At 36.9% G+C, this 25413-nt stretch overlaps 1 protein-coding gene across 1 annotated transcript in view; it reads right to left on the bottom strand.

Moving 5' to 3' along the window:
* Nucleotides 1-2409: 2409 nt before the first annotated feature.
* Nucleotides 2410-25413, bottom strand: part of nampt1 (nicotinamide phosphoribosyltransferase 1) — a 47666-nt gene continuing 24662 nt past the window's right edge. Inside the window, exons 4-11 of the mRNA XM_073059047.1 lie at nt 24896-25024; nt 24596-24754; nt 23284-23420; nt 19537-19762; nt 14573-14692; nt 11104-11244; nt 7250-7384; nt 2410-5558 (exon numbers count right to left, since the gene is read on the bottom strand). Of these exons, the coding sequence (XP_072915148.1) occupies nt 5436-5558; nt 7250-7384; nt 11104-11244; nt 14573-14692; nt 19537-19762; nt 23284-23420; nt 24596-24754; nt 24896-25024 (1170 nt within the window). The 3' untranslated portion in view covers nt 2410-5435. The remainder of the gene's footprint in view (nt 5559-7249; nt 7385-11103; nt 11245-14572; nt 14693-19536; nt 19763-23283; nt 23421-24595; nt 24755-24895; nt 25025-25413) is intronic.

The raw sequence follows: 25413 nt of genomic DNA, 5'->3' as shown, positions 1-25413 counted from the left end.
CAGATGAGTTGTACATCCTGAGAATAACAACTACCCAATTATAGGATTCCTCGATTTTATTTTTCTTTGCCTCTGATCACATCTTCATCTAATCTTTCTCCACAAGTTCAAAGCAAACTTGAAGGCAGTTTAATATTAGTTTTCTACACTTCAGTGTCCAGAAATTATAGGAGTTAATGTGATACTGGATTATATCTTAATTAAGGACTAATTTTAAAATAGAGACACAGACATACATTTTAGATTTTTGATTCAAGCAGTATCAATGGGGAAGCACTTTAGGAACTCTTGTTAATATTTTAATTTTATATTTGAAAATATAGCATTTCCATACAGACACTATTTCCAAAGGGTGCTTCTTTTGTGACTACAAAACCTATTTGACAGCTTTATAGAGACAAGAATTTACTGTGTATACGTTCCTAATTGTTAATGGATGTACACACAAGAATTGTAACTGCTTTCCCAGTAAACTGGCCAGATCTTCTATGGGGCTATTTAACATCTGAATGAAGTTGCTGTCCAATATTGTGGTGGCAGTAGCAAAATGGAAATAATTCACCCGTTTTTTAAAAAACAGTACCACTAGCATTTGAGATTGAAGGAAACATCTAATGTTTGGAGAACAACTGGCTCTTGCAATTTGATACAAATGTAGCATCCACTTTCCCCAAGTGCCAATTATTGTAAGTGAAAGGGTAAACTTAACATTTCCCAAGGGAGTGCTCTTTAAGATGTTCAATTAAGAAAGGCAAAACAGAATGTAACACTGCAGGCCTTTATTCAGTCAAGGACATTATCTATTGAAATGTCCTCAGGCCAAACTGCTGCAAATACTGCATGTCAGGCGGCAAGTTTGGAATGAGAAACAAAATTAACATTTCGGTTGAAGACAAGTCATTAAAACTGGAAAAATAGTAATACTAGTTGTAAGTTCTAGAGCGAGAAAAGGATGGGACAAAATAAATAATCGGGTGAGGCTGGTTAAAGACTGAACAAAAGAAAATAAATCTATGGCAGCAGTGAGAGAAAACAAAACAGGACATAAAAGGTATGAATGACAATGCTGTAGGAAATACACAAAGTCAATGCTAATAATGAGAAAAATCTGCACCAATACTGCAATTGGACAACCTATACAAGAACTGGGCATTAAAAAACAAAAGTAAGTTGTATGATTATTGAATCCAGCAAGCTGCAAAATGAACTGCTGCTTATAAAGCAAATTGTAATAGTGCAGGAGACCATAAACAGGTGGAAGTGGAATGGAGAGTTAATGTGACAGGCAACAGGGTCAACCTGGAGACTGAACTCAGGTGTTCTGCAATAACCCAATTTATATTTGAATTCTCCAGTGCATACTACAAGCAATGAATGTAGTACACCAGACTGGAAGTGCAAATTACTGCTTCACCTGGGAAGTAAAAGAACAGCCTGCAATTGCATAGGAACTTCTTTCAACAGTGATCTTTTCTCATAAGCAAACTTTCAGCTTAGTTCAGGCGTATGTTAAACAAGGAAAATCATTAATTACTATTTAATTTGCTGAACACCTCTACAACCTTTGCCATGAAGAAGCTTCAGTGGCAGACATGCAGACATGAAATGCTATCTTGCATCATTTACTAAACCCCACCCTCCAGGCCTGCCCTCTTCTCATTACTACCATGGGGTACAAGATACAGAAGCCTTAGGTCCATCAACAGCAGGTTCAGGAAGTCACCACCTTGAACATTAGGCTCCTGAACCAGTGTGGATAACCTCATTGCCCACTCCTCTGAACTGATTCTATGACTACAAACTCATTTTCAAGGACTTGTTACAACTCTTGTTCTCCATATTATTTTTACTTACAGTTTTGTCCTCCTTTGCAAACAAACAAACTTCGGTTGTTTATCGATCTTGTTCTGTTAACTTTTTTTGTTAAATTCCTATTGTATTTTCCCCCTGTGAATACCTGCAGAAAATGAATCTCAATGTAGTACTTTGATAATAAATTTACCTTGAAGTTTGAAACAAATCAGAAAGTTTAGGTGGTGCAATAAACTGTAATTGAATTATAATCATATAACATAATGACTGCCAAGTAATTCCTTTGCTGCTGAAAATATTACCTCACTGTATATAGCCCCAAACCTGTAGAATTTGAGTTTGAAATTTTTACTGTTGATTTGATATTACTTGTCCATTATCATCAATTTAGTTTTCTGTACAAGTTATCTCTGTTATTCACCTCAGAATCCAGACCATTAAACCCAATCGGAGATGGGCATATTCAATTATTTTTGGAACTACGTACTGAACAATGCAATAACAGTGTACAGAAATTTAAGCTGAATTCCACTTTATCAAGGTATGTTTGATATTTTATCTTTTTACAAAAACACATTGCTGATAGCAACAAAAGGATCAAAGGAAACATTTTATTAATAATATTTCAGATAGGTTTCAGGTTTATGGGAAAAATATATTTTATAGGAGAAATTGAGAAACAGCAAATGGCATCAAGTTCAGCAAAAGTAAGCAATTATGCAAAATTAGAGATGCAGTAAGATTTTCCAATTGACAAAGTATACATTGTGTAAAACAAAGCCTTATTATTTAAAGTTCATTGATCAGTCAATACACAAGGAAATAAATTCATTTAAAAAGAGGTATTTAGGGTAGCTAACCACCTCAAATTTGTATACAAGAGATGGCTTTGTAGTCCAGTTTATTACATTTATAAAAGGGTAAATGCTTAAATTTATTGACAAAACCAATATCAATAAAATTTAGATATTCTGAAAACAAGGCTGCCTCAGATACCTACAAAATTTCTGTAGGCATTAGGAAAGAGGACAATAACATTAACTGTTTTAGAGGTGCAAACTACATTGAAAATTGGATTAGCAGCTCTAACTTAGAAACCATCCCTGCCAAGAAATATTCCTTGAAGATAATATTGTCTTAATAATTTATTAAAAGGTGAGAAGTTATAAACTAATACACGATGACAAAGCTTGAATCAAAAGTGCTACACTCAGGCCTACTGGGCCCATTTGAGAGACCAAATGGGGAGGGAGGGGGTAAGTAAATACAAAATCGGGTGGCATTATTGGTGCAGCCATCGAATACAGGTTTGATCCCAACCTCTAGTGCCAGCTGTGAAGTTTGTCTGTGCTCCTTGACTGCACGAATTTGTGCGAGGTGTTCTGGCTTCCTCCTATCTCAAAGTTGAGCTAGCACTTTAGTTACGCCTTGGTGTAGTTTATAGAAAAAGAATCAAATTATAATTGATGGGCATGGGAGACAGAGAAATTGCAGTGCTGAGGAATAATGGGATTGCTCCGCTTGGAGCTGGCATGGATTTGATGGGCCAAGCAGTGAATTTCTGCATTGTAGTAAGCTGGTTTGCTTGATGCATTACTCATCGGGTCACTGTAACAAATGACTGATTTGCAGGTAATTCTCCTTTCAGGCTTTTCAGTTCTTAAAGATACTTGAATTTATAATTGTCACAACCATTCAACCCCAACTTAACACTACAATTCATTCATGAACATCTGATACAAAATTTCTGTATACAGCACAAAAGATTTTATTTTGCATCCAGACCGTGCTCTTAAGCTGTAGAAGTTTATGCATTGATTGAACACTATAGAAGTTCCTTGCTAGGGTTCTATGTAACACTCATACACAAATAAATTGTGTCAAGTGAGATTGGCATTTTATTCAATGCAAGTTGAACAACCTTTTATTTTAAAGAATGTAAAGTAGGTTGAAAACAGAAATGTTATTAAATGAAAACATCTGGTGTTGAGTTCAATACTAAACAATCATACAGCAAATATTTTAAAACATTCTAATCATCATCTGTAATTTTGTTCCCTCTACTTGCTGTTCTGTCTGATCTCAGTTTTCAATAATTGTACAACATTATTCCTGTTTCCTTCCTTGACAGACTATCATCAGTGTGGAACTAATATCAAGAGAAAGCCACACTTTACAGAAATAGCACCGGAGTCAGTTCAATGAATTAGGTTACACTTCTTTTAAAAATACAACTAATAACAATTGTACTTCCACTTCATGATTATATGGGTGAAAAAAACAAAATGAGAATCAATTACACCTATAAGGGTGTTTATTTTCAACTTATTCTTAAATTTCTTGTTAAACCATTACATTTTAGATGAATGGAATCATTATGTGCATGTAAGAAATTTTTTTAAAAATCCAACTGCATAGTCCAATGCTGTATTTAATATTTAGATACGTTGCTGTGGTAAAAAAATATAAAATATAACAAGTATAATCTGAAACTGGAGACATCAAACAATCATACAGAAAAAAAAATTACACACTACTGGTGCGCACAACTATCTCCAGAAATGATAACTCTAATGGGACACGATCAAATTTACATTCACTCCTATAGATTTACAATATTTAATTACCATTTCCATTTCTTATTCCAATGCAGATTGGGTTTACTCCAACTTTCTATGGGGGGGGGGGGAGAAAGAGGAGGAGGAGGATGTATATAATACATACCAATTTTCCTCTTCCATCCCTCTTACTTCAGAAACAAGTAGTGATTCAGCAAACAATAAATTGTATTAAAAAGAAGCAAAGTAAGTGTTCAAGGGAAGTCACCTTCATATCAATTTCAGAAGTTATAAGCTCATCAAGTGCATGAAAGTCTAATCAAAAGTAATCAGTGTATTTGAGAAAGAAAAAAAAACACATTATGCATTAATTCAGTTCTGTTAGTTGCAAAGAGCAACCTTAGAGTGGACACCCTCCCTTCCTCCATGCTTGCTCTTAAAAAGCCTGCATTTTCGACACACACAGGTTTAAAAAAATAAGTGCACCATTAACTATCCAACCTTTCAAAATCTAATCGTGTGTGTGCAAAAAAGGCTTTGTTCAACACAATATCAAATGGTTGTACTGTAGCACAACCCTTTTTTTATTCTGCAAAATTGCCCTTATTCCAAAACAGGAACAGTGTCTGAAATCCCATTTAAGGAAAAACAAAACATGAAGATCAAAGAAAAGCTTGTTATATATGTACACTAAAAAAGTTATTTAAATTATTTCCAACATTGGCCAAATTTTTTTTACTACTGAAGGTGGAGATCTAGTCCAAATGCATGACAAACATGGGCCAACATCTGTATATTTTCATAATTCCTAGTAACCACTATTTACCTTACAATTTACATTTAAAAACACAAGTAGCAGCTGTTCAAAGCAATAAATTGTTCATACTGTGTACAGTGTTAAAAATACAAACCATATTGGCTGATCACTGTACGCTTGATCGTCATTTGCTGTTTACATGGTACAGCATATAAATGTTTAGATTTAATAGGTAAATTAAAACCGAATATATACACACATCTGTGCACAGAATCTGCAGCAGACACAGGACATCATTCTGCAGATATTTATTTGAATTCACAGATTTGAGAGCCTCCCATTTTTTTCTTCAGTTGTGCATTTTCTCTCACTTCGTCAAAGGTGTAGCTCTTAACAACTATGCCATTCTTGAAAACTGTGTGTAGTAGATCCTGTAAATTGAGAACAAAGTCATGGTCAATTCAAACAATCTAGAAAATAACAAATCACTACTAATGGATCACCTAAAATTTAGGAACTGAGAGTCAGTTTGTGAATAGTTAAATATCTGAAACCTGATGTTTTTCTCAATATCATATCAGCGATTACATGATTGTGTACAGCAGTTACAAGAACAGTGATGCTCTGATACTGCTGATGGACAACAAATTGTGTATAACTTAAATTGAAAATTAAAATTCAAGTGCTTGTAAATCCAAAAAAAGTGAAATAATGGAAATTCTCAATCAGTCAGACAGTATTCTGTGTAAAGTGACCCTTAATCAAACTGAAGTGAGAAGACAGGCATGCTTTAAATTTGGTGGGGGGGGGGGGGGGGAGTGGTAAGTGTAAGAGAATGCTAGGATGGACACTAAAATTGTACAGATGGAAATTACTTTCAGTTATCTAGTTACTATATAAGCAAGGACAGTTAGAGGACAGAAAAGTCCAGAATAGAAATGCTCGTTTATTCCAGCATGTTCTGGTTTTTGTTCTCTCCTATTGCCCTCACTCAAATTAGACAACTCCAAATGTGAAAATGCACCTCATTTCCAAATTCAGCTTTTGAACAGAAGTTCTGTTATTTCGGCATTTAAATGTCATTCAAAAACAGTTCAGGAAAATGACAGGTTCTCCAAAACTGTCAGCATGTTCCAGAGGTAGTATCTTGGCAGTACACTGCCTGAAATCTATTTGTCCTGTGGAGTAGACTACACCAGTTCTCTCAGCTAAGGAGGATCACTTCATTTGCTCCCCTGTATCCAGAATTATAAATAGCAGCAGGCAGATAGAGCTCTTTCTCATTGCGACCATCAAGGAGGTGGTATAGAAGCCTGAAGACACACAATGTTTCAGGAACAGCTTTTTTCCCTCCGCCATCAGATTTGTGAATGGACAATTAACCTGTAAAGACTACCCTTTTTTTTGCTTTCTTTTAACTATATGTATTTTTATTGCAATTTAGTTTCTTTTAAAGTTCTGTTTTGAAATGTACTGCTGTCACAAAATAAATTTCACAACATTTGCCAATGATACTAAATCTAAACCCAATTCTAGTCAGGCTCAGTTTTCTGTGATATATTAATGGGGCCATTAAGAACACAGAAACAGAACACACTAGCATGGGCAAAATAGAAAATGTTCATCTAAAGTAATTTATAAATATTTTAAATATTTGCAACTTGAACACAGATTCTTTGAGAACACCATTAGTCAAGAACTGCAAGTTTGAGTTCCCATTCTTCCTCTCTGCTCAGCAAATTTATCTTAATTTTATATGGTTCAACTTTAACAGTCTCTTGGCAAGAATTCTAATTAATTATCTTTGCAAGTCATAGTAATGTCTACAGATGTTCCCTACCCTTTACATTAAGAAGCTCTCAATAACATGACCAAACATTCAGAAGTCCCAGCTGTTAGTGATTAACTGAAAACTATTAAAATAATATCTTTTAGTATAAACTCGTGATTTAATGAAGTTGGACACAAGGGATAGCTGATCTATAGTTTCCTGGTTTGTTACCCTCATCTTGTTGAAATAGGCAAATGAAGAGCAATTTTAGTATCCAAAGGAATTACTCTTAATTAATACCAAGGCTAATAAGTTTTGTTTTGTGAAAAACAAAGATATGAAGTCACTTACAGGCCCATTTTGTTCTAGTTCACCTTTACCCTCTTCGAGTGTAACATAATCCCCTGAAACAGTGCAGTGCAAAGAGAGACGCCCTTTCTTGGATCTCTTATTTGGATCCATAACTGGATCTTTGAAAACATTTACCTAAATATAAACAAAAATTTAATTACATCAATGATAAGCATTGCTCTTAACTCAATTCATTCAGCAATTAAATATTTTGTTAAAATATCTGCACAAGTAACTTTTTTGACATTAAACCACAAAATCTTTAAGTTTCCAAGTTTATAACTGGAATGCAAGAATCAAATGATAATCAAATAAATCCCCATTCACACTTCAGCAAGGATGAAACAGCAAGCTTCAAAGTTTACTGTAAAAGAAAATATTCTGCTACAGAATAGAACATAGGTTCTATAACAATATCAAACATCACTTAAAAGCAGCACAATTAGGATTACTGCAAATATTAAAACCTTTGTTTAAATTAAAGATTACATTTCCTCCTAACTTCTGTGTTATATTGTAACTACTCAGAGCAATCACTTTCACCTCAAATCAAGTAGTTTTTAAAAAAACATAACTAAACTGCTATCATTAAAATAATCTGAGAACAGGTATGGCAAGGACATTTATGCTGTTGGAGCACTAATCCATAACGCTAAAACAATGATCAAATCCCCAACACAACATAGACTTTAAAAATCTGGCTAATTAACAAAATCATAACTAGAATAATAAATAGTCATAATTAAAAACACTAGTCTGTCTCAAAAAAAATCATTGTAATTTTCTAAAATTTAATAAATAAATATATTTTTTTAAAATCATTGGGTTTACTAACATCTAAGGAAATCTCCCATCATTTTCTGGTTTGAACAGTTCCCAATATAGCAACACAGCCTTGTAAATCAGGAGCAATTAATAAGACAAATAAATCTTGAATTTCAAGTTCAAGTGTCATTCAACCACACATGAATACAACTACCGTAGATTCCGGACTACAAAGCGCACCTGATTAAAAGCCGCTGGCTCTAATTTTAGAAATAAAATCTATTTTATAAATGTACAGGCCGCACCGGATTTTAGGCCGCACCGAATTTCCGGCGGAACGGATTTTCGGCGCACTGGATTTCCGGCGGACCGGATTTTCGGCGCACTGGATTTCCGGCGGACCGGATTTTCGGCCGCTTGTAATATGAGATATTTACACAGAAAGATATTACACGTGTTGGGCTTCAAATTCTGCCCTGTGTTCGTTTTGGAAGAGAGACAACCAACACCGGATTACAGTGCAGCGTGGCTTTATTGCAGAACGCGTTTTGCCTTCCCCTTACATTCTGCTCTTATTTATACTCCTTTTTCCCCCAAACCAAACCCTCGCTACACATATTTGGTAAGGCTAAACTTTGTTATACCTACCGGTATTTGGTAACATCGGACACTTGTGTCCTTATTGGCCCGATACCATTCACACACGAGTTTTACTGTTTTTTTGTTTACTGAATCGCTAGCAGTTTCGGTGCAGCGGAATCCTCAGTTTCGCTCCCTCCCTCCCTTGTACTGCTGTCTAATATCACGTGAGCCATTCCTGACCTGAAGCGGCAGTCCCAAATTAAATCTCCACCGTCTCACCATCGATTCATGTATGCCAAGATTACGCGCAGCAGCTCGATTTCCTTGTTCAACCGCCAGATTGATTGCCTTTAACTTAAAAGCTGCATCATACGCTTTTCTTCGAGTGTTTTCCATGTTGATGAGGGTGAGTACAAATGGCTGATTTACAATAATTTGTGAAGTGCGCTTGATTTATCGTACAATTTCATTGGACCTCTGTGAACTACTCATCAATTTTATTGGTCTACTGTTACGAGGCAAAATGTTTTGGCGGCATGGGAAAAAACCTTATATTAGCCGCACCTTATTATAAGCCGCTATGTTCAATGCTGTTCAAAGCATGGGAAAAAAGTAGCGGCTTATAATCCGACATCTACGGTAAATGAAATAGCGTTCCTCCAGTGCCAAGGTGCAAAACAGTACCCACAGTCACACAAAAAAATCAGTCCATGGATGTTGTCAGCCAGAACAAGCCTGCAGCAGTTCAGTCAACTGCATCTTTTTTTCCAGCCCTGATGAAGGGTCTCAGTCCATACATTGACTGTTTACTCATCATGTGCACTGCTTGGATTTCCAGCATCTGCAGATTTTCCCTAGTTTGTAGTTTTCCACCGAGTGAACACTGGAGGGTAGCACCGATAGGAGGGGCCAGACCCCAAACCAGTACAGACACCTATGGCAGTTCTACTCCTGGTCGGCTGCAACAGGCGACACCGTGGATGAGGCCTAGTCCATACAACAGAACACGCTGCTCCCCCGCCACTGGTCTCCATAAACTGGACTTGCAGCATTCTACACTACCAATGTCCAATAGGGTCTTGCAATCACAAGAAAAACCATCCAAGATAATCACTCGGTCAGACTGCACACTGCCTTCAGGCACTGACTCCCGATGCCTTTCTGTAGCAACAAGGTCCACACCAAGTCCAATCCTTCCAGCTCCACCACTAACAAGCAACTCGCTACTGGGGTGGACCTGCAGCCTGAAATTCTTGATGTCCAGTTGAATTTTGTGATAGTAAAAAAAGGCATTAAAAAAAATAAACCTTTGGTTGGCCCTGTAGAGGCCGCTGTGTCCAAGCACGCTGCCATCTTACTGGAAGTCCAGTACTTGTACTGATGGTTTCAGTGTAAGAATAGTTAAGTGCAAACTATTTATTGAATGAGAACGGACTCACTGCTTATTAAATCTCTACTATATGGTACCAGGAGATTTTGTGCAGCAATAAGTAATTTAACAGGAAACTGGGAAGTACAAATTAATTTGAACATTACCTTGCTTTTCTTCCAGAAAAGGATGCACTATTATTCTTTTTAATATTTTCAAATTAACTTTTGGCTATCCCTACAATTTTATTACCTGACCAAGTGAACTAATGATATTTTGTTGCCACAGACAGCTAAATTACTGGCTAAGAAAACATGCTATATTTATCAGTCTTCTAGCTCACGATATCCCAAACAACCAACAGCCAAGTTGTTTTGAGGTCCAGTTACTTTTGCAACAGGCCAACAAATTGACTACCATACTTCACCAAGCACAGAGTTCTTAAATTCTTTCAAAAGCTGGCTTCGAAGAGGTTATTAATTGTCATACAAGAATGATTTTAACTACAAGAGTCCATATTTATAGAGATACAACATGGAAGAGGCCCTTCCAGCTGCACTGCCCCAACAACCCCCTAGCAGCCCTGATATAACCCTAACCCAATCATGCGACAATTTATAATGACCAATTAATCTACCCAGCATATCTTTGGAATGTGGGAGGAAACTAGAACACTTAGGGAAAACCCACTCAATCCACAGCGAGGGTGTACACAATTCTTTAGAGAGAAGGCTGGAACTGAACTTCAAACTCCAACACGCCAAGCTGTAATAGCTTCATACTAATTGCTTTGCTACAGTGGTGTCCATTGGATGCTTCTCTGACATTCTATGATTGCAGTTGTACTGTTGCACAATGTTAAAACATGATTGTAAAACACTGGAAATCAGTTTATAATGCACTGTTATATTAGAGATTATCAAATGTCATGAACTGTGCAAGTACACATAATGAACATCAATCCTGCATTTAAAACATTAATTATCAAATTTAATTGAACAGCAGCTTTGGTTTTTTTTTGGAATCGAGCCAAACTTAACGGATATCAAACCCAAGTTTCTCTAGTCAAAGAAAAAAAACTGCTTAAAATTTAAGCTGCTTAAAATAAGACCTAACAGCTTTATACAACATTACTTACCCCGAGACCATTGGTCACCACATAACTGCATTTAAAAGAACAATTCAAAAGATCTCTTGTTATCTTCTGCAGCAAAGCTCCACCCGATCCAAAGGCAATGTTTTCAATGCTCCATTTATGCTCTTTCATTCCTTGTACAATCTGAAAAACAAAGCATGCCACTGATACCCATTTACAGAGGGACAGTACAATATGTGGCTTATTGACTCAGACATACAGGGTAAAAGCTACATCAATTTGGTTTCGTAAAAATGTCCTATATTCTGCTCCCTGATACAGTATCTCACAAGAAATCCATTCACTTAAGTTTTCCTCTGAATGTAAACATCTCTACAGACATTAAACCCAAGACTTTCAGCCAATAGTTTCTCTGCCATTTTATAATTTCATCAGATTGTAACCTTCCAACCCTCCCTATAAAAGTTAGGAGTGATTTATTCTGCTTGTTTGATGTAGTCCTCTCCTCACTTGATGCAGCATTCTGAATGGAATTTTCCTACACCTTTCCACATGAACGAAGTTAAATATCTCATCTTAATCTTTAGTCCACTTAAGATGTTTTCTATGTTTTCCAGAAAACCAGAAGAGGATAATCTTTTACCTTTTCCCCCCTAAGTAATCTTATTGGTCTGATGCAACTTTATTCAAAAGAATGATCACAGAATTTAATTTAATTGCATAATTACTGAACAGATCAAAGGTTAAATAAATCTAGAAAACAGATAGTATAATTTACACGTCTGTTCATATGTGATATTTTACATTCAACCATTAGCATTTCCAATCTGTCCCAACTCCAAACGTAAGCACTAGAAAATGAAATAAAAACAGAAAATGCTAGTGATACTCAAGATACCTGCTGTTTGAAGCTGCAGAGAAGAGTAGAAAGAACAAAGAGAACCTTTGTCATAAGATGAAGACCAAGGTCGTTAAGTGACAAATGCCAGTGGTGTGAATATATGTTATAATACTGTTTATAGCAGATGCATTGGGGGGAGATGAGCATGGACAAAGGAGAGGAAAACAAGATGTTGTAATACAGCAGCTGCTGGGGGGGTGGGTGTGTGGGTGGGTTAGGTAGAGGGAATCCTGCAGATCAGTCTGAGCATTAGAGCACAGAAACAGGCCTTTCAGCCCATCTAATGCATACCAAATTATTCTGCCTAGTTGACCTACACCCAGACCATTGCCCTCCATACTCCTCTTAGCCATGTATTTATCCAAACTTCTCTTAAATGTTGAAAATGAACCCACATCCACCATTCCTATTGGCAGCTCATACCACACTTGCACCATCCTAAGCGAAGTTACCCCTCAAGTATTTCACCTTTCAAACTTAACTTATGACCTCTAGTTACAGTCTCACCCAGCCTAAGTTGTGATTGCATCAACTGCACCTACAGGCTCAATTTTGTATAGCTCTATTAAATCTCCCCAGTTCATTTTCCTGAACTAACACCACAGTCGCCTAATTCCAAACTATTTGAAAATACTCAGCCACTGAATCTCCACAACTCTCCAAGATAGAAAATTCCAAAAGGTTCATTACTCACTGTGTGAAAATTTTTCTTCTTAACTCCTTCCTGAATAATAAACACCTTACTGGGTGACCTGTTCACAGAACATCTCTGTTCACTCTGGAAGAGTAAACCTGTTACCATTCACTCTAATAATCTAGCCCTTTGAGACGAATCTTGTATATTTCAATGAGGTTACCTTTCATCAAGCTTCAGAGAGTGTAGGTCCTGTCTGCTTAATCTCTCTGCTTATAACAAACTCAACATGCCAAAGGCCAATCTTGTAAATACTGTAGATTCCAGTTAATTGGGGCAAATCAGGCCCAGTACATTGTCTCAATTAAGCAACTGCTCCAATTAGCCGAAGTTTCATGGAAACAGTTTAAAAGGTATAGATATAGAACAAATTAAAACATTTAATACTAATACTAATAACAATACCAAAAAACTGTATTGATTCCTAATAGTTATTAACAGAGGAATAAATTCAGTGTATACTGCTGTTCTTTTGATTAACTGTAAATGAAAAAATTCAGTGCAGACATAATGGACCACTTTCATACAAATCTGACAGTTCTGAAATTGTCTTACTGCTTATTTCTAACCAACTATAAGTGACAAATATAACTGTTTTCTGAATACAAAAACATAGAACTGATACTATTTAAAAACTGTTCGTTCTAATCATGGTAAAGTGTCTAACAGCCACAGAAGTGCACATGACTGACAATAGTTATAAACTGTTCTGCAAAAGTCTTTTGTCCCAATTAACCAGAATCTATTGTATATCCTTTCATCATTAGGGAGACTTGACTTTGCTCAAGATTCTTATGTAGTTTCTCCAGGGCTCTGAATAAATGAAGCAACAAGTCTTTACACTTGTACTCACATGCTCTTGCAATGAAGATTAACAAACTGTTTGTTTAATGAACAATTAAAAAGGCAGTGATTCAATGCCAGCACATCTGTATCAGAGAAAATAAATGCAGAATGTTGTCATTAAGTCTTCAAATATGACCACAGGCTTCCAGTTCTCTGTCACTTTAATTCTCCATTCCAGTCCACCTTGACCTCTGTGCCTTTGGTTTCTACACTACTCCATTAATACCTAATTCAAACCCGAGGAACGGCACCCTATCTTCTATCTAAACACATGCATGATTTGGAATAAAATTTTGAATTCAACAATTTCAGACAATGAGTCTTTCTCGAAAAGGAAAGTGAAAGATGCTTCCTCTTGTAAAGGATATTAGATAATTGGAGTTGGCAATCGCTATCAGGTCAATTTATTTTCAAATCTGACATGATTTTTATCTTGTATAATTATGTGCAATTCTGGCAGTGTGCCATTTTCGTCACCGCATTACATGAAGAATGTGAAAGCTTTGGAAAGGGTGCAGAAGTTGTTTTCTCTAGAGTATTGGAGGCAGTCCTGATAGAGGTTTATAACATATTGAAATGAACAGGGTAAAAAGAAGTACTAGAAGACAAGCATTAAAGATGAGAGGAGGAAGTTTGAAATAAATGTGCAAGGCAAGTGTCTTTTTTAAAAAAAATAAAGGGTAGTACAGTATATGCCTGGAACAGGCTGCCAGAGGTAGTAATGGAAGAACTTATGACAATGCGATTTAAAAAGCTGTTAAATGTTGGGGGCTGTTTGCACTTTGGTAGGAGTGGAGGAGAATGGGGTACTTCCGAGTGCCTCACCATCACCAAATCCAATAATTAGGGGCTAATATTGAGCCCAGCAGAGCTGCGAGCACCAAGCAGACTTGCTCACAGAGTCAGTAAAGCTGGCTGGCAGCTGCTCTTCCGTCACAACTGATTCTGTGATCCTCTCCCACATACCGTTTTTGTTCATTTCTGACTTACAAGCAGTTATAGTTACAAACAGCTCTCAGGAAAAGAGAACCAGATACAAGTGACTACTTTTCTGGACTGACCACTATTACCTCTTGTAAAGTGTTGATATCCACACCATCTCCCTGAATGACCCTCAAGAACGGTGGAAATACTTTATAGCCTTTAGAGTTTTCGATTGGTGGAAATTTCCTCCCAAGTATTTCAAGAACCTGTTGATCAAACAATTAAGATTTTGATAATTTTGTAAAAGACAATTATTTAAACAATTTACTTTAAGGGAATTGAGAAAATGCATGTGAAAAGCAGATACCAGTATTGAATTACACAAATGCAAACTTCAGGAACAAATTCAGAAGATTCAAACAATTTTCTATTGATTTCAGAAAGCTCTTGTGGGTTTACAAGGCAAAACTATCCCTAATTGCCTCTTACTTCAAGAGTGCATATGAGTTGATTCTGGAGATTGGAAACAATCCAATTCTCTAGTTTGTCAGTTGCTTTCCTAAATTTTAAATAATCTCTTGTAATATCTGCAAATTTACTCTGATGTAACTCAAAGGAATCCTTGCGGCAAATTTCTGAGTATTATGTTGAATGCAGTCACCCAGCCAACATTCTCTTTCTAATCCCTTTCAGTTAATTCTTTAACACCATGATAACTGATGCTTTAAGCTTGCAAAGGAACTTTTAGTACAAAACTTAATTAGGACTTTATGCACAGAGCACCCAATATCGAATTGTTAAGCCACATCCATTTAATATACAAAAAAGCAACATAGTACAGCAGAATCTGCTCCACCCATCTGATAAAAATGTTACATTTTATCCTTAATTTTGTTCCCAATAATCAATTCCATTATGCTGCTCATTACAAATATCTCTGCAGTTTATTCAGTTTGTTTTGTCATCTTTTCTGAAAAAGAATATTATGTTTATTTTAAAATTCAGGAATGAGCAATTGCAATCAGCTTTTAATCTTAACTCATCTCTGGTCACATGTGTCAATGAAAAGACCCATTTAAAATGATGGTTGCAGCCTCTGACCTTAAGTGAAGGGTATAGCTCAAATATCAATTCAGTTTCCTCTTTAAATAAGTTGACTATTTCAATATTTGAGTCTCATTCTTAGAGCCATACAAGAGGTTGATATGGCCACATGTGGAGTATTGCAGTTCTGGGCACCCTGCTATAGGAAGCACATCAATAAGTCGGTGCAAAAAAATACACAAGGAAGTTACTAGCTCTAGAGGGCATAGGTTCTTAGCAGAAGCTGGAATGGCTATAATTTCTCCCTTGAGGCTGGGGAGGGGTTAATTTGTACAGGTTTATAAAACCACAAGAGCAAGATTTGAAGTGGGAGCAGTGATTCACATTTCTAGATCATTGGGACCTCTTCTGGGGCAGGTGTGGCCTGTATAAAAGTGACAGGTTACACTTGAATCCAATGGGTACCAATATCATTGTGGGCAGGTTTACTAGAGCTATAGCCAAACAGTAGCCAAGATATGGGATTGAAATTGCAAAGGGAGCTGGAATGGGCATGAAATAAGTGTTACATCATAATTGTAACGGGGGACTTCAATATGCAACGAGATTGTGAAAATCAGGTTGGTGTCAGATCCCAAGAGGGGGAATTTGTTGAATGGCTTTTCAGAGCAGCTTGTGCTTGACTCTACTTGGGGAAAAGCCACCTTAGATTGGGTGTTGGGTAAAAGAACCCTTAAGAGGCAGTGATCATAATATGATTGAATTCATACTGCAATTTGTATCAGTATTGCAATGGAATAAAGGGAATTACAGAGGAGTTCGCCCAGGAGGATTGGAGAGGGATACTAGCGGGTATGAAGGCAAAGTGTTGGTGACTGAAGTTTCTGGGAATAGCTCATAAGGTGCAGGATAGATATGTCCCACAGAAAAAGTTGTTCTCAAATGACCGGGTTAGGCAACCATGGCTGACAAGGGAAGTTAAGGACTACATAAAAGCCAAGGAAAGAGCATCTAATGTAGCAAAAATGGGTGGGAATATGGACAATTAGGAAGATTTTAAAATCCAACAAAGGGTAACTAAAAAAGCCATAAGAAAGGAAACGATGAAATATGAGGGCAAACTAGCCAATAATATGAATAATACCAGAAGTTATTTTCAGTTATATGAAGGAGTAAAAGGGAGGTGAGAATTGATATTGAACCACTGGAAAATGATGCTGATGACAAGTAATGGGGAACAAAGAAACAAGACACTAACTGTGTGCCAAAAGTCTGTGAGTGTCAGGGAGCAGTAGGGAATGTCATTGCTATTATAAAGGGAAAAAATGCAAGGCAAACTGAAAGGTCTTAAGGTGGACAAGTAAGGGGGACCAGATGAACTACATCCCAGAGTTCTGAAAGAGGTTGTTGAGGAGATAGCAGATACATTGGTTATGATCTTTCAAGAATCACTTGCTTCTGGCATGGTCCTGGAAATTGCAAATGTCACTCCACTCTTTAAGATGGGAGGAAGGAAAAAGAAAGGAAATTCTTGGCCAGTTAGCCTAACCTCAGTGGTTGGGAAAGTGTTGGAATCTATTATTAAGGATGAGGTTTTGGGGTACTTGGAGACTAATGACAAAGTAAATCAAAGTCAGCATGGTTTCAATAAAGGAAAATCTTGCCTGACAAATCTGTTAAGAATTCTTCAAGGAAGTAACAAGCAGGGTAAACAAAGGAGAGGTGGTGGATGTCATTTACCTGGATTTTCAGAAGGTGTTTGATAAGGTGCCACACGAGGCTGCTTAACAAGATAAAATCCCATGGTATTACAGGAAAGATACAGGCATGGATAGAGGAATGGCTGACAGGTAGGAGGCAGTGAGTGGGAACAAAGGGGGCCTTTTCTGATTGGCTACCAGTGACTAGTGGTGTTCCTCAGGGGTCAGTATTGGGACCGCTACTATTCAAATTGTTTGCCAATGATTTAGATTATGAAGTTGATGGCTTTGTGGCAAAGTTTGCAGATGATATGAAGATAGGTGGAGGATTGATAATGCTGAGGAAGAAATGTGGCTGCAAAAGAACTTAGATCAATTGGAAGAATGGGCAAAAAGTGTGGTAAATATATGATAATTCAGTTTTGGGAAATGTATTATAATGCATTTAGGTAAAAGGAAAAAAAAGTGTAGATTATTTAAATAGGGAAAAGATTCAAACATCAGAGGTGCAGAGGGACTTAGGAGTCCTTGTGCAAGACTCCCAGAAGGTTAATTTACAGATGGAGTCTGTGATAAAGATGATAAATGCAATGTTGGCATTTATTTCAAGGGGAGTAGAATAAAAACAAAGAAATCATGCTTATCCTTTATAAGACACTAGTCCATATCAGGAGCGCTTGGCAGCTTTGGCCCTGTATTCACTGGAATTTATAAGAATGTGGGGGAATCTCATTGAAACCTACTGAATGTTGAAAGGACTAGATAAGGTGGACGTGGAGAGGATGTTTCCTGTGGTAGGGGTGTCCAAAATTAGAGGGAGCAGCCTCAAAATTGAAAGGTGACCCTTTAGAACAGAGGAAAGGAGTGATTTTTTTTATAGTTAGAAAGTTGTAATTCTGTGGAATGCTCTGTCACAGACAGCTGTGAAGGCCAAGACTGTGGGTATATTTAAAGCAAGAATTGATAGTTTCTTGATTGGTCATGGCATCAAAGGTTATGGTGAAAAGGCAAGACGTATGGGGTTGAGTGGAATCCAGGATCAACCATGATGGAATGGCGGAGCAAACTCGATGGGCTGAATTGCCTAGTTCAGCTCCTATGTCTTATGGTCTTACACAAGATGAATAGATAAAATCTTTAACCCTAGAGCAGGGGAGTCCAAAATTAGTAGCATAGGTTTAAAGCGAGGGGAATGATTTAAGAAAGAACCTGAAGAGCAATTGTTTCCACACAAGACAGTGGAGGATATGTGAAATGTCCTGCCAGAGAAAGTAGCAGAGGCAGATACATTTAAGAGGCATTGGGGAATTGCAGATGCGGAAGATTTAGAGGAATACAGGCCATAAAACAGGCAGGGGACTAGATCATTTGAGGAACTTGGTCAGCATGGATGAGTTGATAGAAGGGCCCATTTCCAGGCCATGTAGCTCAACTGTCCCTGTAAATGCAGAATTTGACCGTATAGGAAATCCTTACACAACAAGTCATGATCTAGCTTCACTTTACTTTGAATACTCACACTTTAAACTGAAATGCTCGTCTTAAGAAGCACTTAGTTACTCCAAAAAAAAAAATCAACTGTTTAGTAGGTTGAGTTCTGATCTGCTTTCTGTTTCATTTCTAGAGCATACCAAATAGCAGTTTGCTTACAGAAACTTATTTTTAAAAAGCAATTTCAGGTACAATTGGAGTTAAGTCAAACAGCAAGTGGAACCTTGTCGGCCAAAACAACCAAGATTAAATAAAATTCTTATAAAATCAAATATATAAATTATATTTCTAAATACAAACTACAATAAAATTCTAATAATCTCCCAATAGTCAGAAATTCTCATGATCTGGCATTTGGTTCACTTATTAATACAGAATGTGAGGCAGAGATCTAGAGGGCAAGCAGGGCAGCCAGGATCCAGACGATAAGCTAGGTGTGAGCCTGAAGCACTAGGAATCGTGAACATGGATAGGGTGCAAGTAGAACCAGGGTCCAGAGCACTTGTATATTTTGCACTCCCTTTAAATTAATTGGGATTCACTTGAAAATTTGTATTACTGTACACCATGCACAAATGATGCAGAAAAAAATTGTTTGTCTATTATTGGGATTAACATCCAATAGTCCTGAAAATATGCCAGTCCAGAACTAACAAAATCCCAAGGTGCCAGATTATCAGAGTTTTCCATATAAAATGTTTTATTTTACCATTTCAGTTCCCACATAGATGTATTTAATGTGCCCTTCCCAATTTATCTTATATACTTCTGATGTATGCTTTGTAATTTTAGCACAATTGTTTTTTTAGGAGATATTCAATTCATTCAAACACCTCTAAACTAGAAACTATATTCTAAGAAGAGAAACAAGTTACCTGTAAAACTGTATCAAGTGGATTTCCTGAATCTGGCCGAATAATGAGTGGAGCTTCAGGACTCCTTCCTTCTATCAAACCTCTTAAGTCCTCACCCCAGATTTTTTCACAAGCATTATATATATCATAACTGTCACTGACAATTGATACAGGCACAGTAGAAAACGTCTTCATTATGTGTTCAAAGGCATCTTTTTCACAGTCTTTTCCCCATGCTGTAATTGTACTGCTCATAGAAAGGAAATATAGAAACTATTCAAGAAGCAACCCAAATGATAAACAGGTATACAACTGTAAAATAACCATAAAGCACCTATAGCTAAAAGACATTCTATGACACACAAACAAAAACAAAATGGTCAAAATGTAGCCTTGGCTTTGGAATACAAATTAAAAAATAATTCCTGAGCACAGCTAATACTTTGTCAGAATTACTTGTTAGCAAATTTGGCTTTTACTTAGTTTCACTTGTTTTTTCCTGTTAGGTTAAAAAGGAAATCCTCAAAATAATGACACATGGAACATAAGGTTTAGGTAACAGCCATTTTCAGTAATGTTTTGATTCAGTTGGTAATAGTTAGCCTGTCAGAATCTAACTCATTCGAACTCTACTCCAGAGATTTAACCACAAGTATCAATACAGGCAGTCCCCGGGTTACGAACGAGCTCCATTCCTGGGTCCATCTTTAAGTCGGATTTGTATGTAAGTCCGAACAAGTACATCCAGTATTATTTAGCATCAGTTAGTCAAATGTTTGTCTTAGAATATATTTTACCTTTCTATGCATATAAAACACTTAAGAAATGTATGTATTCCAATAATTAAACCACTGTGTTGCTTAGTAATAATTGTAGCTTTCACTGGGGCAGGGCCTTTCACATGCTCCATTATCCTCACTTTATCCTTTAAAATTGTTCCGATTGTTGACCAACTGTAGCCTAACGCTTTTCCAATGGCATTTCACCTCTTTCCGAATGCTTTATTTCCACTTTATTTTCAATCGTGATCGCTTCCCGATCCCATTGTTCTATCCCGTCAATGGAACAGAAACACTGTGGGCAGCAGGTCCTGAATTCCGCTGGGTCCTAAGGACCATCGCAGTGAGACAGGTTAAATGGGACAAGTAGGGGCTGTGCTGGGTTTGGGTATTTGATCCTCCACAATATTCCGCATGGGAATTTAAACTGGAGGTGGCAGTGTTTTTTTAAAATATGAGGTCGACTTAAGAGCTTGACATCAACCCGGCACGGGAGCGGTCTGTCACTGGATCGAACTCGGGAACCTCCATTCTCGAGCCCGGCGCTGATCTCACTGCGCCACCAGCCAACCGGAACGGGGGGGGCCGGATCAGGGTGAATCTTGCTAAGAAAAATTTAAGCCAAATACAAAGTTGCACACTCAACACAGTGTCAACGGCAATGACTTAAAATGGCGGACTGCGTTCTCCTTCCTCGGTTTGTAAGTACAAGTTGTCCTTAAGTTGGATGTACTATTCACTGTGTAATGAGGGCGTCTTCTTTTTGATGAGATGTCACATTGATCTCATTCAATTTTATCTAAGGTTGATTATTTTATGCTCTCAGCTGGACACAGAAAAAAATTATAGGGCACCATTTATTCCTGTTACCTGGTAATTTTACTTCGATTTAACATTACTTGCAGATCATTTGGTCATTATCACACTACTTTTGGTGGTGTTTATGAGAACTTACTGGGCATAAATTGTCTGTCAAGTTCTCTATATAACAGTTGGGCTGTGATTTAGGAATACTTCATTTTGTCAAGTGCTTACAGATATTTTGAACGCAACAAAGGTACCAAAAATTTAGCTCTTCATAACACATGCAGGAAGAGGATGACCCAATAATACACACAATTTATGTGAAAGCAAGAAATTAAATTAGAATCCAAAAGAACTTCATTGGATAAACTGACAAGAGTTTTTAAGTAAAGAACAAGTGATAAGAAGTGATCAAAACCCCAATTTCTTAAAGACTGTTGCAGAGATTGGTACCATAACTGAAGTTTATACAACATGGAGAATATTAAACCTGTACAATAATATTCTTAGAAGCTCTCAATGTAAATCTCAAATGGAGTAATTACTGTTGCAAGAAAAAGTTTGTGAATCCTTTGCCATTACCTGGCTTTCTGCATTAATTACTCATAAAATGTGGCCTAATCTTCATCTAAGTCACATTAATTGACAAACACAATCTGCCTAAACTAATAACAAAAAAATTATACTTTTCACATCTTAATTGAACACATTGTTCACAATCATTCACAGTCCAGGCTGGAAGAAGTACATAAACCCTTATATTTAATAACTGGTAGAACCTCTGTTTGCAACAATAACCTCCACAAAACGTTTCCAGTAACTGCTGAAAGGATTTGCACAACAGCAAGGAGGAATTTTAAAAACCATTCCTTTAGACAAAACTGTTTCAGTTTATTCAATATTTCTGGGATACCTTGCATGAACAGTCCTCTTCAGGTCATGCAATAGCATCTCAATTGGGTTAAGATCTGGACTCTGACCTGGACATTTCAAAACACAAATTTTCTTCTTTTTAAACCATTCTGTTGTTAATTTACTCTTGTGTTTCGGATCATTGCCTTGTTGCATCATTCAATTTCAATTAAGCTTCAGGTGATGGACTGCTACCATGACACTCTCCTGTAAAATGCCTTGATACAATTTTGAATTCATTGCTCCCTCAATGATTGCAAGCTGTCCGGGCCCTGAGGCAGCAAAGCAGAAAGCAATTCTGCCCAAAGTTCAACTTCTGTCTCAACTGTCCATAGAACATTATCCCGGAGTGTTGTGAAACATCCAAGTGATCTTTTGCAAACTTGAGATGTGCAGCAGTGTTTTTTTGGAGAGCAGTGGTTTCCTCTGTGGTGTCCTTCTATGAGCACCATTCTTGTTCAGTGTTTTTCTTATAGTGGACACATGAACAGAGACTTTAGCAAGTTCTAGAGATTTCTGCAGGTCTTTTGCTGTTATCCTTGGATTTTTTTTCATCTCTTAAAGTCCCCTGAAAGTTGTTTTGATCAAGGCATTTTGCACATAAACATCTTTTCAAAAGCACGCTCTGTCAGTACCCTGACTTTAATGTGTTTTTTTTTTATATAGGGCAGGGTACTCCTGCAATCTCATCTAATTGATCAGAACATCCGACTCCAAATAGCTTTTGTAGAAGGCATTACCCCAGAGGTTCATATACTTTTTTGAACCTAGATTGTGACTGTGTACTCAGTATTGATGAGAAGTACAACTATTTGTGTGCTATTAGTTTAGGCAGATTGGGTTCATCTATTATCGTGACTTGGATGAAGATCAGACCACATTTTATGAGTAATTGGGTAAAGAGTTACCCAAGAGTTTAATGAGTACAGAAAACCAGGCAACAGCAAAAAGGGTCACAAACTTTTTTTACATCGCAAGAACTCATTTCTTGGGATAGGAGTGAGTTTTGAAATTTGAACATAAATGAAAATTCAAAATAAATCGAACTTCAAAACAACTAAATATAACAATTTGACTAGAGTACAAGTATTGTTTCAAGATTCAAATGATGAAGCGATGTCCACAAATATGAATATTCATTTAGATCAATAATATATAGATTATATAGTAATCTTATAGTAACCACATATGCAGTTTCAAAGTCAAATTTCCTTCACAACACATTATAAAGCATTTATTATGCAAAAGTAAGTTTAATTATCCAGGGATTTACCTGTGTTCTGCTGCTGGCACTGAAAAGCCTGGCATGGAGTCCTTTGTTCCATAATACTTCTTGATTACTGTGATTCCTGCAACTGTATCAGTTCCTTTGAAGTTTACTAGATGAGCAGATGCCCCTATTCCTGCCGTCTAAAAGGAGAACTTCTATTATGACACCTGGGCGAACATATCGAAGCATACAAAATACGACACTCGCTTTAAACAGTGAGAGTTGGGAATTTTGATGTTTAAAGAATTATGTACGTCCTTGTGCAATAATCACATGTGCAACAGATAAAATGGTATGTTAACCTTTACTGCAAGAAGATTTGAATATAATATGAAAAACATCTTAATACTCTTATGTTGGTCCTCAGTGTAACATGAGCAATTTTGGGCTCCTTATCTAAGAGGATAGTTGTCATTGAGATATTGTAGTATAAGATTCAGAAGACTGGCTCCTGAGATAGTGGGCTTGTCATACGAGGCCGGGTAGAATGCACTCGGCCTCTACTTTCTAGTATACAGCAACCTCATTGAGATGTACAGAAATTCTTGGAAGCTCAGAATGGCAGATCCAAGGAGGATGCGATCTTTGCTCAGTTATCTTGACTACCGGTCATTGTTTCCAAATAAAGATTGCATTTAGGTCTGGATCAAGGAAAAATTTCTTCATACAAAGAGACTCTGAATATTTGTAATTCTTCACCTCAGAGTGACGAGGTAGTTTGGCATTTAATTGCACTCAATTTTCACCTGATTTAATGATCCAAGACATTCCTGGATGGTTTGCGAACCAAGAAATATGGGGACAGGATGTTGGTATGAAGTTCATCATCGGCAATGATCTTTACTGAATGGCAGAGCAGGATCAAATGGTTCTGCTATGTAACTTCGTATTTAAAAAGCACTAATATCAGCATAGACCAACTTTAAATAAATAAATTCAGATTCAATTAATTGAAAGTAATCTGGAGTCTCACGTATCCTGTTGTGTTAACATTCAGCATGAGCAAGGAAGTTAATTTGCCATGAGTCTTATCCTAACTATGTTTCTCCTTAAAATCCTGTGCCCTACTGATATCTTGACTCTTAGAACAAGAATGTGACTCAGTAAAAATGTTTAACCACACTATTCTATCGTCATTCTTGCTTCACACCTACGTAACAATTCTTAAATCTACAATTCACCCTTTGGTAATGAATGCAAAATGGAAATAACCTTAGTGAATTTAAAACTTCAAGCAATTTGTTCATCTGGCTGATCTCTTGGCTAGGCCTCTAGTTATTCAGTTCCAATTCTTTTAGAAAAATAAATATCTTACCTCTTGAGAGGAAACACCTCGATAGCCAAAATCATGAAGCTTATATTCTAGTCCATCCAAATTACCAGCAGTCTGCATTAAATACTTGGCCAAAATTTTCTTCTGCTCTCTGGAATTAGTAGCTACAGAAATTGGATACCAAGTTTGAACGAGGCAAGTCTAGAAGAAGAAAATACAAGTTCACTTCACAAAAGAATATTTGGTGTGCAAACAAAATACAGTACAATTAAGGGAATATCTACAATAATCTGGAAGCTGCAAATATTTTTCAGCCCAAAACAACAAAAACTGCATACATACCTCAACCCAATTAGTTAACCAATAACATTCAGGATCTGTATTTTCAACTGTAAAGAGAACATTTCCCCGTGGAATGACACTTCCTTCAGGTACAGCCTTGATTTCTATTGGAAGGTGACCATCATGTTTCTATAATGGAAAATCATAATCGAAAAGCAAGATAACAGCATTTTTAAATAAAATCCAAATCTAGTACATTTTAATACACTACGGGAACCTTGATGAAAAATGCTGGCTATAAACATTGAAAAGCGAAATACAACACCCCCTCCCCCCCGCCCCATCAGCAACATCATTCATTCCATTTACTGACCAAAAAAAGCAACAACCAAAATTAAAACAAAATAGTTTGGAAATTTGCCTGGACATGAGAGAAAAAACGAAAGCTGTGGTTAAAAACTTTCTCAGCTTCTTCTACTCTAAGTTACCAGATTTGATAACTGCAGTAAATTCCCAATGATCAAACTACCTTTCCCATTGCAGACACCAATATTCTCTTTGGACATGAGTGCAATTCA

The sequence above is a fragment of the Hemitrygon akajei genome, chromosome 10 (genome assembly GCF_048418815.1).
Source record: "Hemitrygon akajei chromosome 10, sHemAka1.3, whole genome shotgun sequence".
Lineage (NCBI taxonomy): Eukaryota > Metazoa > Chordata > Chondrichthyes > Myliobatiformes > Dasyatidae > Hemitrygon > Hemitrygon akajei.
The sequence above is the reverse complement of the archived record's forward strand: the minus strand, read 5'-3'. Positions and strand labels throughout refer to the sequence as shown.